The sequence below is a fragment of the Anopheles merus genome, chromosome 2R (genome assembly GCF_017562075.2).
Source record: "Anopheles merus strain MAF chromosome 2R, AmerM5.1, whole genome shotgun sequence".
In the NCBI taxonomy this organism is placed as follows: domain Eukaryota; kingdom Metazoa; phylum Arthropoda; class Insecta; order Diptera; family Culicidae; genus Anopheles; species Anopheles merus.
In genome coordinates, this window is record NC_054082.1 from 14,947,698 (window position 1) to 14,961,250 (window position 13,553).

At 50.4% G+C, this 13,553-nt stretch overlaps 2 protein-coding genes across 2 annotated transcripts; both read left to right on the forward strand.

Moving 5' to 3' along the window:
• The first annotated feature begins 2,641 nt into the window (after nt 1-2,641).
• LOC121590899 lies at nt 2,642-4,306 on the forward strand. The gene is made up of 2 exons (XM_041911053.1): nt 2,642-4,155; nt 4,214-4,306. Coding segments are annotated over exons 1-2 (1,476 nt in total). The 5' UTR covers nt 2,642-2,681; the 3' UTR covers nt 4,216-4,306.
• A 2,242-nt stretch (nt 4,307-6,548) lies between these two features.
• On the forward strand, nt 6,549-13,406 carry LOC121588709 (CLK4-associating serine/arginine rich protein). The gene is made up of 7 exons (XM_041906984.1): nt 6,549-7,216; nt 7,361-7,458; nt 7,924-8,111; nt 8,218-10,114; nt 10,238-10,403; nt 11,344-11,449; nt 11,548-13,406. The coding sequence occupies exons 1-7, from the start codon at nt 7,118-7,120 to the stop codon at nt 12,675-12,677; spliced, it is 3,684 nt and encodes a 1,227-aa protein (XP_041762918.1). The 5' UTR covers nt 6,549-7,117; the 3' UTR covers nt 12,678-13,406.
• The last annotated feature ends 147 nt before the right edge of the window (nt 13,407-13,553 follow it).

The window sequence follows — 13,553 nt, forward strand, 5'->3', positions numbered from 1 at the left end:
GAGAGAGAGAGAGAGAGAGGCGAAGTAAATGAATGCTCCGAAGTGAAGTAGAACAGACAAAAAACAAAAAACAAAAAACAATCATATATACTAACGAATCATAAGCGAAAACAAACAAACCAACCCATTATCGTCCCATTTGGAAACTATTGTATTGTACTGTAGTAGTGAATTTAGTAGTGTTGCTCGGCTGCTGTATAAAGGCAGCAGCCTCCCTTTTTAGCAAGCCGCATTAGCATGTAGAGTGTCCTCGATCACTATCGGCAACAGTATAATAGCAGTTAAAGTAGTGTAAAAAGAGATGGGATAGAATTACTACCATCCCCCCACCCGGAATTTTGCACTTACATAGCCGAGATAAAATAGTAGTATAAAAACACGTTTGAGTTACTGCGACGCGGAGGATCGGACGATCGGTTGGATGGATTTAAGTTGTACCAGTCCGCCTGTAGGGAAGGAGGTACTACACTACAATAGCGTCGTGTGCTGCACTTTTAGATAGATTTATTGATCGTGACCGTAGTTGGTGAACCGTGGGGACGCATTCCGGGGCTATCAGGCCCGATCTCAGTTTAGTCGGAGAAAGATCATCATCATTACCGATCGCGCCACGTAAAAATACACAAGCGATAGTGTGGCGCTTCATTAGCATTAGAACTACAACTACTACTTGCTACCATAGTTTGAATTGTTTGTTGTGAACCGTTTGTTTGCACAGCCCACAAACGTGCGCGCGATCTTCTTGGCCATTTTGTGTAACAAATGATCGAGCTAGGTTGCAACGGTTAAAAACGGTTTTCTTTCCCAGGCCTTATTACCAACTATTCTGAAATACCAGCAAGCACTATTATCATTGACCATTCTACCTTCTAGCATACCTTTACTGCATATTATTACCATTATTAGAGCGTTTCGAATTACTTGCTATATTGCTATTGCAGGACTGCACATCCTGCGCCGGGGGTGAGAGGAGAATGTTGTCTAAAGTTTTACCCTAAAACCACACAACAGTTAGAGGTGATTAATTTTTCCCCGCTGTTCCACTAGGTTGTTTCGTGCTTGGGAGAGTTTCCCCTACAGTAGTTGTGTGTTTGTGTGTGTTTGTGTGGTGTGACAAGTTTTTCTTTCCCCAGAATAGGAATTGTTTGTGCGTTTCGTTAGCAGCATTGACCGAACGTTTGGTTGAGATTTGAAGGGGGCGAAGGCATTGGCCACCGTTTGGTAAAACCACGCATCCATGCCACGCGTTTCGGTCTGCGTATTGTTAGGTTTTTGCAAAGCAAATTTAAGAAAATAGTAGCAATGAGCGATAGTGTGAGGGAGAGAGAGAGAGACAGAGGGAGGAAGTTAACAGAGTTAAGCATTACTACATAACCATAAACAGAAAGCATTATAGGGCCACTACCACCAAACGGATAGGAGCCACCTCGAGAGAGGGGTGGGGAGGTGGGGGCACCGATCACCTTCTTGTTTCGTTAGGAGAACAGTCCCTTGTTATACCCGATCAGCCCTGTTTCACCCTTGTGCGAGGACGAACTCTCTTTAGCAAAGCGTCCATCGACCACCCAGTTAGCCCACGTGGAGAAGAGACGCGTACATCAACAACAACCAACAACCAAAACAACAACAACAACACAGTTGCAGGAAGAACAGTTGTTTCGTTTCGTTCTTTACACCCAATTTGTACATTTAATTAAGCAAAACTGACACAGGCGACGACACGGACACGCAGCTGGCCCTCACGCCTGGAACGCTCGAACGGTGCACGATCGTCGCCTTGTGTGTAACGGAAGCGACGGATAATTCCGGGGCTTCCGGGTGCACCTGAGGATCCGAGGATCCTCCACCGAATCGAAGCCAGATCGAAGGCGGCCACTGGCACCGTGTTCGTCGCCTTTGCGTCACCATTGGAACACAACACTCGCCATACGTGTACATACTTGTAAAGCAAACGGGGTCGTCGTCCCAAGATCACCTTGTAGCAGGAGACATTTCAAGGATGATTTTTAGAAAAGAGAAAGAGAAAGAGAGAACCCCTTTTTGCACAATTTAAAAAGCCTGCATAAAGTGTGTGTGTGTGTGCGCGTTGAACTTTGACAATGATAAAATACCTGATTGAAATACTGAGAGGAACTGTAGCATGTACCATCTCGCTCGATCGCTCGATCGCTCCATTCACAGCTCCCTTGGTAGTGTTGCAAATGCAGTGCAGTAGAAGACAGAAGCGCTTCAACGTTTCAACATCCCAAACTGGCATATTAGTCAGCTTGTAAAACGCTGTAGGAGGGAGGATCTTACACGAAGAAGTCATTAGAAATCTAAATTAACACACATGGAGCGCGAGTCTGGCGAACATGCTCTCTTTTTTGTAAATAGTGAACCATTATATTGAAACGAATGAGAAACAAATAATAAACATTATATAAAAAAAAATTCTACAATAATAATCCTATTGACAAAATATACCAAGATTGTGTGTGTGTGTGTATGTGCATTTTTCGTGCTTGTTTTGCAGTTCTGCATTTGCACCTTCACCATATCGACATCGTCGTCAGCCATGCATAACGCCAGCCCGTTGTTTGGGCGCGGGGGGTAGCTTAGCAACCCGGCTTGGTGTAAGCGCACCAGCCGAACGCAGCAGGACCTGCAATGCTTCAGTACACTGGTGACTGCACAGGAGGATGCGAGAAGACGACGACGAGTGCTTCACGGAGGTCGAAAGCGAGCCCGAGCTCGGCTCGCTCAGCGCAATGAGGTCGGGCTTTAAGGCACTGTACGACGAGCTCGATAGGCTTGGTGAACAGGCCACACTTACGGTGGAGTCGATCGAGCAGGAACGGGCCGGCGAGAAGGAAGTGCTCAACAACGAAGACATCGCCGATTTGATAAGGTACGCGCGTACATTTATCCGTGAAACGAGAAAAACCTTCGTAACGGTCGATGAGCACGGTGTGCAGTGTGGGCCGGAAAGGCGCTCCAACAAGAAGGTTTCAACGCCGAAAGCTTGGAAGCAACCGATTGTGGCTGAAAGGACGGTAGAACGGGAGGTACTTACGGTGTGTGAGAACCGGCGTCGAAGTGCTGTTACGGTGATTCAACAAACCGTCCCGAGGGATGATGCCGGAGCCGTATCCGATGATCCGGAAGGGGGCGGTGTTATGATGTCAACAGCGGGCGAAAGAAGCATTCAAACTGAACCGCTGAACAACACTGTTGCCGTGGAAACGCTGCCCGAGGTACGTAGTATAGGGACCAATGTGAACTTTGTTTCACCGCGTGCAAAGCGAACCAATGTGCTGGGTGGTGGTGGTGGTACACTGTCCGTTCGATCTGCTGCTACCCGGTCGACGAAGTGTCCCAGCGCACCTGAGCACCGTGTACGGGCTGCTATTAAAACACGGCCTCCTCCTCCTGCTACAGTGCCAGCTGCAACGGCTAGCAAGAAACCTTTGGGTAGGCCAACGTTCTCCGATGGGCAGTTCAAGCTGCTGTTTGACCGGTTTATACAGATGCAGTCGGAAAAGTATCCCGATGCGGCGAAGGATCATGCAGAACATCTCGAGAACGTTGTCACTGAGCAGGTGGAGCAAGCGGAACAACCACCCCAAGAACCGGATAGTGTTGAGCCGGCTCTGGTAAAGGTAAACGGAGGAGAAGAATATTCCACAATTCCAGAAAAAGCTAAAAATCACAATGAAGCAGTAGAGAAATTAACGACTCAAGAAAAAGCACCGGATACAGATGAAAACGCGGGAGAATCGCTTGGATTTACAAGCCACATCCTGCCGAGCTTGTCTATCAAGGGACGTTGGGATGCAAATCTGAAGGTACAGCAAACGGGGAGCATCGCAATCGTTGATCCTAGGGATACGTCTTGTGACAAACTTCAAAATGATAACGTGAAGTACGTTGAGTTGAACCAGGCACTTCCGGTGAAACACTTAAACACAGACATTCGGAATGGAGCAGCTGAGGATATTAAGCAGGATTTAGGAACTGAAATCGCGCCGAAGCTGTCTAAATTGCGTGTAGAAGTTGCAGATAAAGTGGATACACACTCGAACAGTGAGTCAGAGAATACGGCAACGGAAGTAACAAGCTCTGGAGAGGAAGCTGGCGGTGGTCTGCCTATGATACGTATCCCTAGATCTGTCTGTAAGCTGACAAAACACAACAACAAGCCGAACAAATATTTAGATCCATTCGTTAACAGGAAGCGCAAGGAATATTCTACCAAGAACCGGCCGGAGGTGTCGCTTGACATTTTTGATGAAGAATCTACCTGCTCCAGTACGGAAGGTGATCTTGAAGAGGACGATATACGAGTGCTTTTAAATTGGAAAGATGATCGCTCCAGTGAAACAACGGATTCGGTATACCGAGAAGCGGAGCGTGAGAAGACACTCCCCACCAGCGTACAGTGTCAGCGAAGTTTGCTGGAAGTCTCGAGCATTCCGGCACTTCGGAGTCCGGCGGAGTTAAGCCAGGCAGCGGTCGACGGTACCTCCGAATCCGATCATGATCCGACTTTCAGCGGACAGTCTTCGAGCAGGTTTCTGGATAACTTGCGCATCTGGAAGTCGGCCGTGGACATGCAGTCAAGGAATATGAAAATGAGCAACGAACTGGCAGAAGATCTTGCAGCCCTTAAGGACAATTTGCAGAAGATTGCAGAAGAAAGCGCAAAGGTAGTGAAAATGGCTCACAATGTTAAAAGCTGCGCCTCGAAGGTGGAGGAGTCCTACCCGGCTCAGTGTGTTCCGGTGCGCCCAGCATCATCAGCATCATCCGCTCGGAGGTCCAAATCGTGTGAATGTTTCGGATGTCAGCACACCTTCGAGGAGCGACCGCCATCATCGCGTCCCGCCTTCTCGTCCCCGCTGTACGATTACAAGAAATTTCAGCGTACCGTATTCGAGAGCAATCCACGCTATGCAAAAACGATTCGTAAGATCTGTGAATTTGGTGGTCGTGAAAGAACACAGTCGGCCCGTCTAGAGCGAGATGAAAGCGTGAGAAAAGCAGCGCAGAAATTTTTACAATCACTGCAAGGGAACACAATAATAACGGAAAGGAGTTGTTGCAGTTCGCGATCGTCTCCCGTGCTGCTGCGGTCTCCTTCAAAAAGCGTGTCGAGCAGATCGGACGGTTTGGTGGGTACGGTTGACTACGGTGGTCCGGTTATTTCTGAAAATGAGTATGGTACAGATTCGGAGGTAGTTTCGGTTTGTTCTTCTTCTACGTGTGACACGCCATTTAGCGGCGATACGAACAGCAACGGATCTTCTGCCGGCCAGATTGGTACCAGTGAGGGAATGGATTTGTCCTCGTTGACGTCCAATTTCCATGCTCAGTGTGATCTGGGAGAAGTGTTGAGCCCTGGTGAAATAAAGTAAAATATTTGTACACTGTTTTTATTCATGGAAACATTTTTGAAGCAACATTTTAAAGCAAATAAAACGACTAAACAACGATTTACAAATTACAGATTTTTCAGATTATTTATTATTTAAAGGATAGTTTAAACATCACATAGCTTAAGTAATGTTTTATTAAAATGTTATCGGATCTTTTCAAGCTTTTAGCAATCGTTTTTTATCTTAATATCGAGAGTTTGAGCTCATCGTTATTTTCAATTATGTTGTTGTTAACGGACTTATTGGCCGATTCGATTTAGTACTGCTAGCATCCGCTATACATTGCGATGGCGCTACGATCTCATAGATGAATTCCCACTGAACATTCCCACTGTCCCGCTGTGCAAAGCTACGGGAAAAAAATAATGGCTTCTCGCTCATTTTGTCAGGCCTTCTGCTTTCACCCTATAGTAAATTTGTCCAGTAGCTTGTCGAGATGTCCGTACCTTACACTGCTTCCTACTCCTTGCCTGAGCGAGGACGGAATGTCGATGGACGGCAGTATAGGCTACTCCACCGAGCGGTTCAGTTCGAAGTGTATGTACTTAAAAGATGATTAGGGTATTTTTATCGCGTTTGCCGGGCGCGATCATTCAGAATTGTTTTGTTAAATTGCATACAATTTTCTATATCCCATCCATTCCTTCCTGTTTTTAGCTCCAGAGCCTCCAGTATTGTTAAGACAAGTCGTGAAATGCTCTGGAGCACTTAACCCTCTCTTATTAATACACCTTGATTCCATGTGTAGTTTAGTATGGTCGCTTTGAATTATGGGCTAATTGCTCAATTATTTTAATGTAAACAAGAAGTAAATTTAATTTGTTATTACTTTTTCTATTCTTTCGAAAACATGTTTCAAGATTTTTATACAAAAATATTTTTATTGACTTGATGGTCTTACAGTATGTGTTCGTAAATTCTGGATAATTGTGATGATGTAGGAGTTTGAAACTAAAACTCAATTTTTTTGTTTATAAAATTGTTCAACATTAAAAGTTTCTTTTGATAAACTCGAACGATACTCGAAACGTCGTTGATGAAAGTCGACCGAGAGCCAACCTCCAATGTCGACTGAATGCACCAGCAAATGCGCAATGGGCCGTCTGTTTGATGGGTTTGGCCGACACTGTCAAAGCAAGCAGGCAAGCACAACAAAAACGATTGTACACTCGCTTTGCCGCATCCCATCATTGTGCGGTTTTGGTTATTTGCTAAAGTAAAATCATTTCTGCAGCTTCAAAACCAAAATGTGCACGAAAAACCCGTGTGCAGAAGGTTGTAAATAAAGTGAAAACATTATTTTGCGTGAAACGATAACTTTTAGCTGCTGAACAGTGCGGCCGGCATCTTCTCTGCACACAGTGACGCAGAGTGTTCGGCGAGGGGCGAGTGAGGCTGGTCAGAAGATTTTTTTTTTTAACCAAAAAAACGCCGTACGTGTGTTGGAAGAAAAGTGCTTATTTGATAATGTGCCAAACAAATATTGCATTGTGTTAAGTGGTAAAAGATGAACGTTTACTAAAATTCGGTCCGGTGCGCGATGCGCTTGGGGAGTTTACCAAGCAGCGGGAAAATGTGAGCGCCACACGGGCACGCAACACTTAAAAACAAAAGCACCATTCATTATATATTTATTATTCGACGAAGCCAAGTATCAGTTCCTGTAGCGTACGGTTGCAACCGGGACACACCATCAAAAAATGTGGCACGAAGCGCGCAAACAGGAGAAGAAGATCCGCGGCATGCTGGTCGACTATCGGAAGCGGGCCGAACGGAGGCAGGACTTCTACGAGCGTATCGTAAGTGCCGGGAAGGGAGAGAGGGGCGAAACGCTGAACCGGTTCCGGACAGGACCCCTTGTTGCTTTTCCACCGTTGACCTTGTACTGATTGCAAATTTCCCTGTTTTTTCTCCTTCGCCGCCGAACACCGTCCCGAATGCAGAAAGCCGACCCGACACAGTTCCTTCAAGTGCACGGACGCAAATGCAAAATACACCTGGATGCGAGCGTCGCGACAGCTGCGGAGAATCCGGCAATCATGCAAGTGATATTCAATGCGCACGGGGAGCGATGGTTCTCCCTGGTTTTCATTTTTCCCCCCTCCCTGTTTGATTTGATTTGTTCGCTCATACGCGCTGCAATTTTCTCACATGCTTCCCATGCGTGTCCAGCCCTTTCCACCCGCCACACACCCGGACGCCGTTCGGGGTTCGGGACCGGGCCGGTTCCTGCCGGACGCCCGTAGTAAAGTAGCAAATACATTTCCTGTTTACCTTCTCCATGCCTGCGTAATTGCAGCGTAATTGTCCGCACAACACTGGGCACGGAAATACACGCACACACTTACCCCATCCTATTCGCTTACCTACTAGCTTGGCTTGTTTAGAAGTGACCGCGTCAAAGAAACCCTTCCAATAGGCTTGCAGCACGCACACAAAAAAGGGCGGTCTGTTTTATGTTTGTCTTTTTGCTTCCGTTTTCCGGCTTCCTCCATCCCGTGCGCAGGATGCCATGGCAGGGACAGAAGGACAATCTGATCGATCGGTTCGATGTGCGTGCCCATCTGGATTACATACCGCCGGTGCCGCGCACCAATCCGCCCGACCAGCCGGACGCGCCCGACGTGGACGATGCGGACGAGCGTGCGATGAACTACGAGCGGTACCGGGTGCTGGCGCAGAACGAATTTCTCGGTGGGTAACTATACATCCAACGGGAAGCCGGCCGAGTGTGTGCACCTTTGGTGCTGGTTTTGGACCCAATTTTACCCCGTTCCCTCACTCCCCACCTCTGTTGCAGGCATTGTGGAGGAAAAGTATCTCCACCAGCTTTACCTCGAGGAACAGTTCGGCGTGAATGCCCAGATCGAGGCGGAAACGAAGGCGGCGGCTGCGGCCGCCAAAAAGAAATCGTCCGCCGGTGCCGCGATCGGCTACACGTACGAAGAGACGGAAACGCTGCCGGGTGGTTCGGGCCCCGGGGGCGGTGGAACGGGCAGCATCCCATTCTCGCAGTCGCTGACGGCGATCGAGAAGGCATCGGAAGCATCGGCTACCCCACTGTCGGGCACGGGGACCGGAGGACCGGCGGCGGCGGCGGCAGCAGCCAGGTTTGACGAGTGCATGAAGGACGATTCCGACTCGGACCTCGACATGGACGTGTCGATCGATATTAACAAGATCGGCACGAATCAGGCGCACGAGCTGAACACGTGCGGCCGGCAGTACGGCATGAAGAGCAATGACTTTTACTCCTTCCTCACGAAAGATGCGGACGAGGCGGACGCACTGCGGATGGCCCGGGAGGAGGAGCAGGAGAAGATCATGTTCAGTGGGCGCAAAAGTAGGCGCGAGCGGCGGGCCCAGCGGGAGCGGAAGGTAGCGGGCCGGCCGCTTAGCCCGCCGAGCTACGCGGCGAAGGAAGAGCTGGTGCCGCGCACGTTCGTGGAAGCGAACGACAGCTCCCGGTCGCCGTCGCCGGTCAACTCGGGCAAGATCACGTACATTACCTCGTTCGGTGGGGAGGAGGAGCTGCAGCCGCACGGGAAGATTTCGTTCGGGTTTGCGCGGGACATGAGCACGCTGGGCGGCATTGCGGGTACGTCGAAGGCGGCGGCCCGGCTGCGCGCCGGTGCCAGCGGTCCAGAAGGCTCGACCAGTACGCTCAGCTACGCGGACAAGGTGAAGCAAAACCTGGAGAAGCTGAAGACGCAGGCCCAGTCGAAGGAAAGCGACCGCAAGCCACCGGTCCAGTATCAGCGGGCGGCGGCGGCGGCGGCAGCTGCGGCCAGTGGCGGTCGTGGTAGGGGTAGCCGCAGTAGTAGCGGCAGCCGCAGCAGCCGAAGCAGTCGGGGCAGAAGTCGGGGACGGCGCCGGCGGTCCTCGAGCAGCAGCCGTAGCAGGAGTCGGGAGCGCAGCCGCAGCAAAAGCCGAAGGCGCTTGCGGGGCACCGCCGTGGGAAGGAGTCGGTCCCGGTCGCGATCGAGAAGTGGCGGACGGAGTGTAGCGGGTGGCCGCTCGACCTATTCGCGCTACCGACGCCGCTCGAAAACGAAGTCACGATCGCGCTCCCGGTCACACTCGCGCACACGCGCGAAAGCATCTCGTCGGAGCCCCTGGCGTCGGTATCCTGCTGGTGGTGGTCAGTCATCATCAACGCGGCGCCGTACAGCACGGTCATCCTCTTCCTCATCGTCCTCCTCCTCTTCTACCTCATCACGTTCGCGATCACGGTCCCGAACGCCGCCGGTACACAGGGCCCAACCGTCGCGTACAAAACTCCGTACGGGTGAATCACAGGACAGTGATGGGTCACGGGCAGCAGCAGCTGCCAAACAACTGGCCGTGCCAGCCGTCGGCACGCAGGAAAAGCTACCTCTCGTTGTGCCACACACACTAATCGGTGTACTTCCGCCGCCTCCGCCACCACCACCACCGGTCGCGGTAGAGGCAGCGGTGGACGAAAAGAAACCCCTGCCAACGCTGGCACTGATCGAACCCGAGCCGGAAGTGCCCATCAAACGGTACTACGGACGCAGGCGGGGCGACGAAAGTTCGAGCGACGAGGCGAGCACGTCCGGCGACGATACGAACGGGGACGGTGATCGTAAACCGGCCGTCACACTGCCACCGGTTTTGCCGACGCCGGAACTGACCACGGGAGCGGACGATAGTCAGCCGGGTGCCGGCACCATTAAGTGAGTGTAGCGTGTAGCGTATTCGTTCACTTTCACTATTTGCTGTGCCATTTGCTTCCCCTTTTGTGTTTTAAACCGTCTTCAATTAACGCCCTCAAAATATGCCAATTTTCTTCCATTCAGACCCGCTGGTGAGATGGTACTACAGATCAAGCAGGAAAAGCTGGAAAACCCTGCGATCGAGCAGCAGCCCGTCGTCGGCCCGACCGTGGGCGTTGGCGGCAGTGGTGGCGCATCGTTAAGGTTTGGTAAAACGGTTACTGGTGGAACCAGCGCGCCCGAATCCAAAGTCAGTAAGAATAACTCAAACAGAAAACCAAAACCAAAACAACCGCAACCTCTATATCCGTTCGTTTCCGAATACCACCACCACCACCACGATCACCAGCAAAAAAAAATAATGCAAAATCGCCTTTTGCGTCCTTTCTGTCTCCAATCCTCCGATGTGCGTGTGTGCGTGTGTGTTTTGTTAATTGGTGGCATTATCTGAGGGCTTTCCTCAGGTGGTATGTTAGCCTTCACATCTATAAGCGCTCTCGTTTGTTTTCGATTGACTGTTTTGTGCCAAACTCTTCAACACGTCATCCGTAATCAGATTGGGCTTTCATCTTGTTTCTTTTAGTTTTTTCCCCGATAGAATATGCTATGTCCTATGACCTTATGTGACCATAGAACCGGATCGATGTTGATCGGATACTGATTGATCCTATTACATTAGCACAATCTTTGCCAAAGTCATGATCGAAAGTTTGGTGTAAAATTCATGTTTAGATTTCCATTCTGCCTGTCGTCCGTTAAAGCACCACTAACTCATATAGCTCTCAAGGTGGCATAGAAGAATAAGATTACGCGCTAAGTTTCCATGTTCCAAAACTCCAAACCTGCCAAAGGGTTTCTGCTGATTCTTTAATGTTAATGTTGCGTAAAGTGTGGTATTTTCATTCATACATTCCATCGCACACGAAACACTCACACTCTCATAAACTACACACATACACACCCACTAAACACTTGCACACACACACACCTCACACACACACACCTCACACACACACACACACACAACACCTACACACATTCCCCAATGAGTCACAATTCATCTCATCGCTCATACCGAATCGCCGTCTGCGTTGGTCATTTAACTAGTTTACCGTTTGTTTTCTTTTTCCTCCCTCCACACACACACACACACACGCGCGTGGACACGCATGTAAAAATTTGCGTAACAGGTCGGGATAGGGGCTAGCGGCATCGCCAGTACCGGGGCCAGCTCGAAGTCAGTAAACCCGCGCGATCGTCTCAAGCGCAAGATGCAGATCCTGCTGAACAAACAATGTGAGTTCGTATCACCGTATACCAATCGCCGTTCGTAATCGTCGTAACCGGATCGTAATGATGGGAACGTGTGTGTCTTTCTCTTTCTGCCCTTCCAGACAAAGCGGACAAGAAGGCCGAGATCGAGAAGGTGGAGCGCCAGATACAGCAGCAGCAGGAACGTGACGATGAGATGCGCGAACTGGCGCTGAAGCTGAGGCGCCGGCAACGTGAGCTGCGTCACAAGTACGGCACGCCGGAGAGCGAACACAGCAAATCGCACAGCTCGGAAGAGCGCAGCTCGGAAGAAGGTGACGAGGCGGGCGGTAAGCAGCAGCAGCAGCAGGCGTCACGGCTACATCGGTTTGGTCAACTGCAACCATCCGGTGGTGATGGGGACGGTTCCTCGTCACCCCGTCGGCTCCCGTTACTAGTGCCACCGTTAACGTCGCTTCCACCACCGAAGGTGTCGCTTCATTCCCGGCCACCACCCGCACTGCCGGCGGGAGCTGGCGGTCCACCGATGGGTTCCGGTGGCGGTGGTGGTGGAGCAGGATATAGGAACAGTGTCGTTATCGAACGAAAGCCGGTACTACGCAGTGCGTCTAACTTTGGTGCACAGTCAGCGGGTTCCGAGCACCAGTCGGGTTCGTACGGTGGCGATAGTGGTCGGTTGCGACGTCGCGAATCTCCCGCCCCGGGTGGTGGGAGCATCTCGTCCTCGAGAGGGTACGGAGGTGGTGGTGGTGGTGGCGGCATGTCATCCCCCTCGATGAATCTTCGCCGTGGCGGAGCAATGACAGGCGCGGGTCGTTTCGATGATCGTAATCGTCGAAGATCGCCGCCATCGCGGTACGATCGGTCACGGTCGAAATCTAGGGAACGGTTAGGTTCGCGCGATGCGGGACAAAATGCGGCTGGCAGAGGCAGCCGTCGTACGGACTATGGCCGTACGAGAGGCGACTATGAGCGCTACCAGAGCGGTTACGGAGGCAGTGGCCATGGGCATCAACAGTCGTCCAGTAGCTACGGTGGTGGTGGTGGTGGTGGTGGTGGTGGTGGTGGTGGTGGTGGGAGTCGCTACCGTGGCCGAAGATCGCGTTCCGGTTCACGCGGTCGTCGCTCGCGGTCGAACGAACGGCCCACCACCAGGGGGAATGGCGGCGGTGGAAGCGGGTCTGGGACGGTGACGTCCAGCCGGCAGTCGAATCGGTCACCGAAGCCGATCAAGAAGCTGGTGGACTACTGACATTCGCCTTGTCGATCCTTTGCAGCCCACCCAAATCTACGGTGGGCTTTGTTTTCTTTATACGTTTTAACTTCTTTTCCGTTCCTACTTCTTACAAATCTTGTAACGTCTTACCTCATCATTACAACGCACTACCGCAGCGGGGTCGTATGGGTAGTTTCTAACTGACATTGGGTTTGCTCCAATCTGGTAACTCTTTATACTATCCTTATGCAAATTTGATGCACCCAGGTATACAGTTTATTCTTATGCTCTTAGTGGCTCTGGAACTTGTTGTAAGTCAAACCGGTTTCCGGGACACACACACACACACACACACATACAGCAATGTGGTCCATATTCTGCCATTAGGTTTGCAAACCCGAGCCTGAAGAGCCGACTAATGTTTACTACGTTCTAATCTTACCGCTTATAACATCATCATCGTACTATCTGCGTACGATTGTTATCACCTCTACAACACAACATAAACACCTCCTTTACCTACATACCAATAGACGATTCAGGTTTACCGTTTACAATAAGCTTTCGCGCGCTCTCGTTGGAGCTTTTGTTTGAGGGGAGGGGGGGGGGGGGTTTGAAGGGTTTGGGAAAGAAGCAGTTCCTACCGTGGAGATTGTTTTTCGTTTTGTCAATGAATAAGGCCAACTGCACATTTTGCAACCATTACACACAGTACTTCACTTCACCGGACAGACAGAAGAGAATACAGAAGAAGGGTTATTAAAAGCAAGTTGTGTAAAGTTATTACTATCCGAAAGTAACGTATCATTAGTGCACGGCAACAGAATTCTTGTAGATATAGTAATTAAAAGTTTGTGTGGACGGCTCTGTCCCGGTGCGACTCCGCTCAGTCGCGTACCAGTAACGCATGAT

Bases quoted from the DNA above. Each gene is read 5' to 3' on its own strand.
- LOC121590899 (XM_041911053.1), top strand. From the start codon at position 2,682: ATGCGAGAAGACGACGACGAGTGCTTCACGGAGGTCGAAAGCGAGCCC.
- LOC121588709 (XM_041906984.1), top strand. From the start codon at position 7,118: ATGTGGCACGAAGCGCGCAAACAGGAGAAGAAGATCCGCGGCATGCTG. The intron at 7,217-7,360 runs GTAAGTGCCGGG...TCCCGAATGCAG, and splicing joins AGGACTTCTACGAGCGTATC to AAAGCCGACCCGACACAGTT. The intron at 10,115-10,237 runs GTGAGTGTAGCG...TCTTCCATTCAG, and splicing joins CCGGGTGCCGGCACCATTAA to ACCCGCTGGTGAGATGGTAC.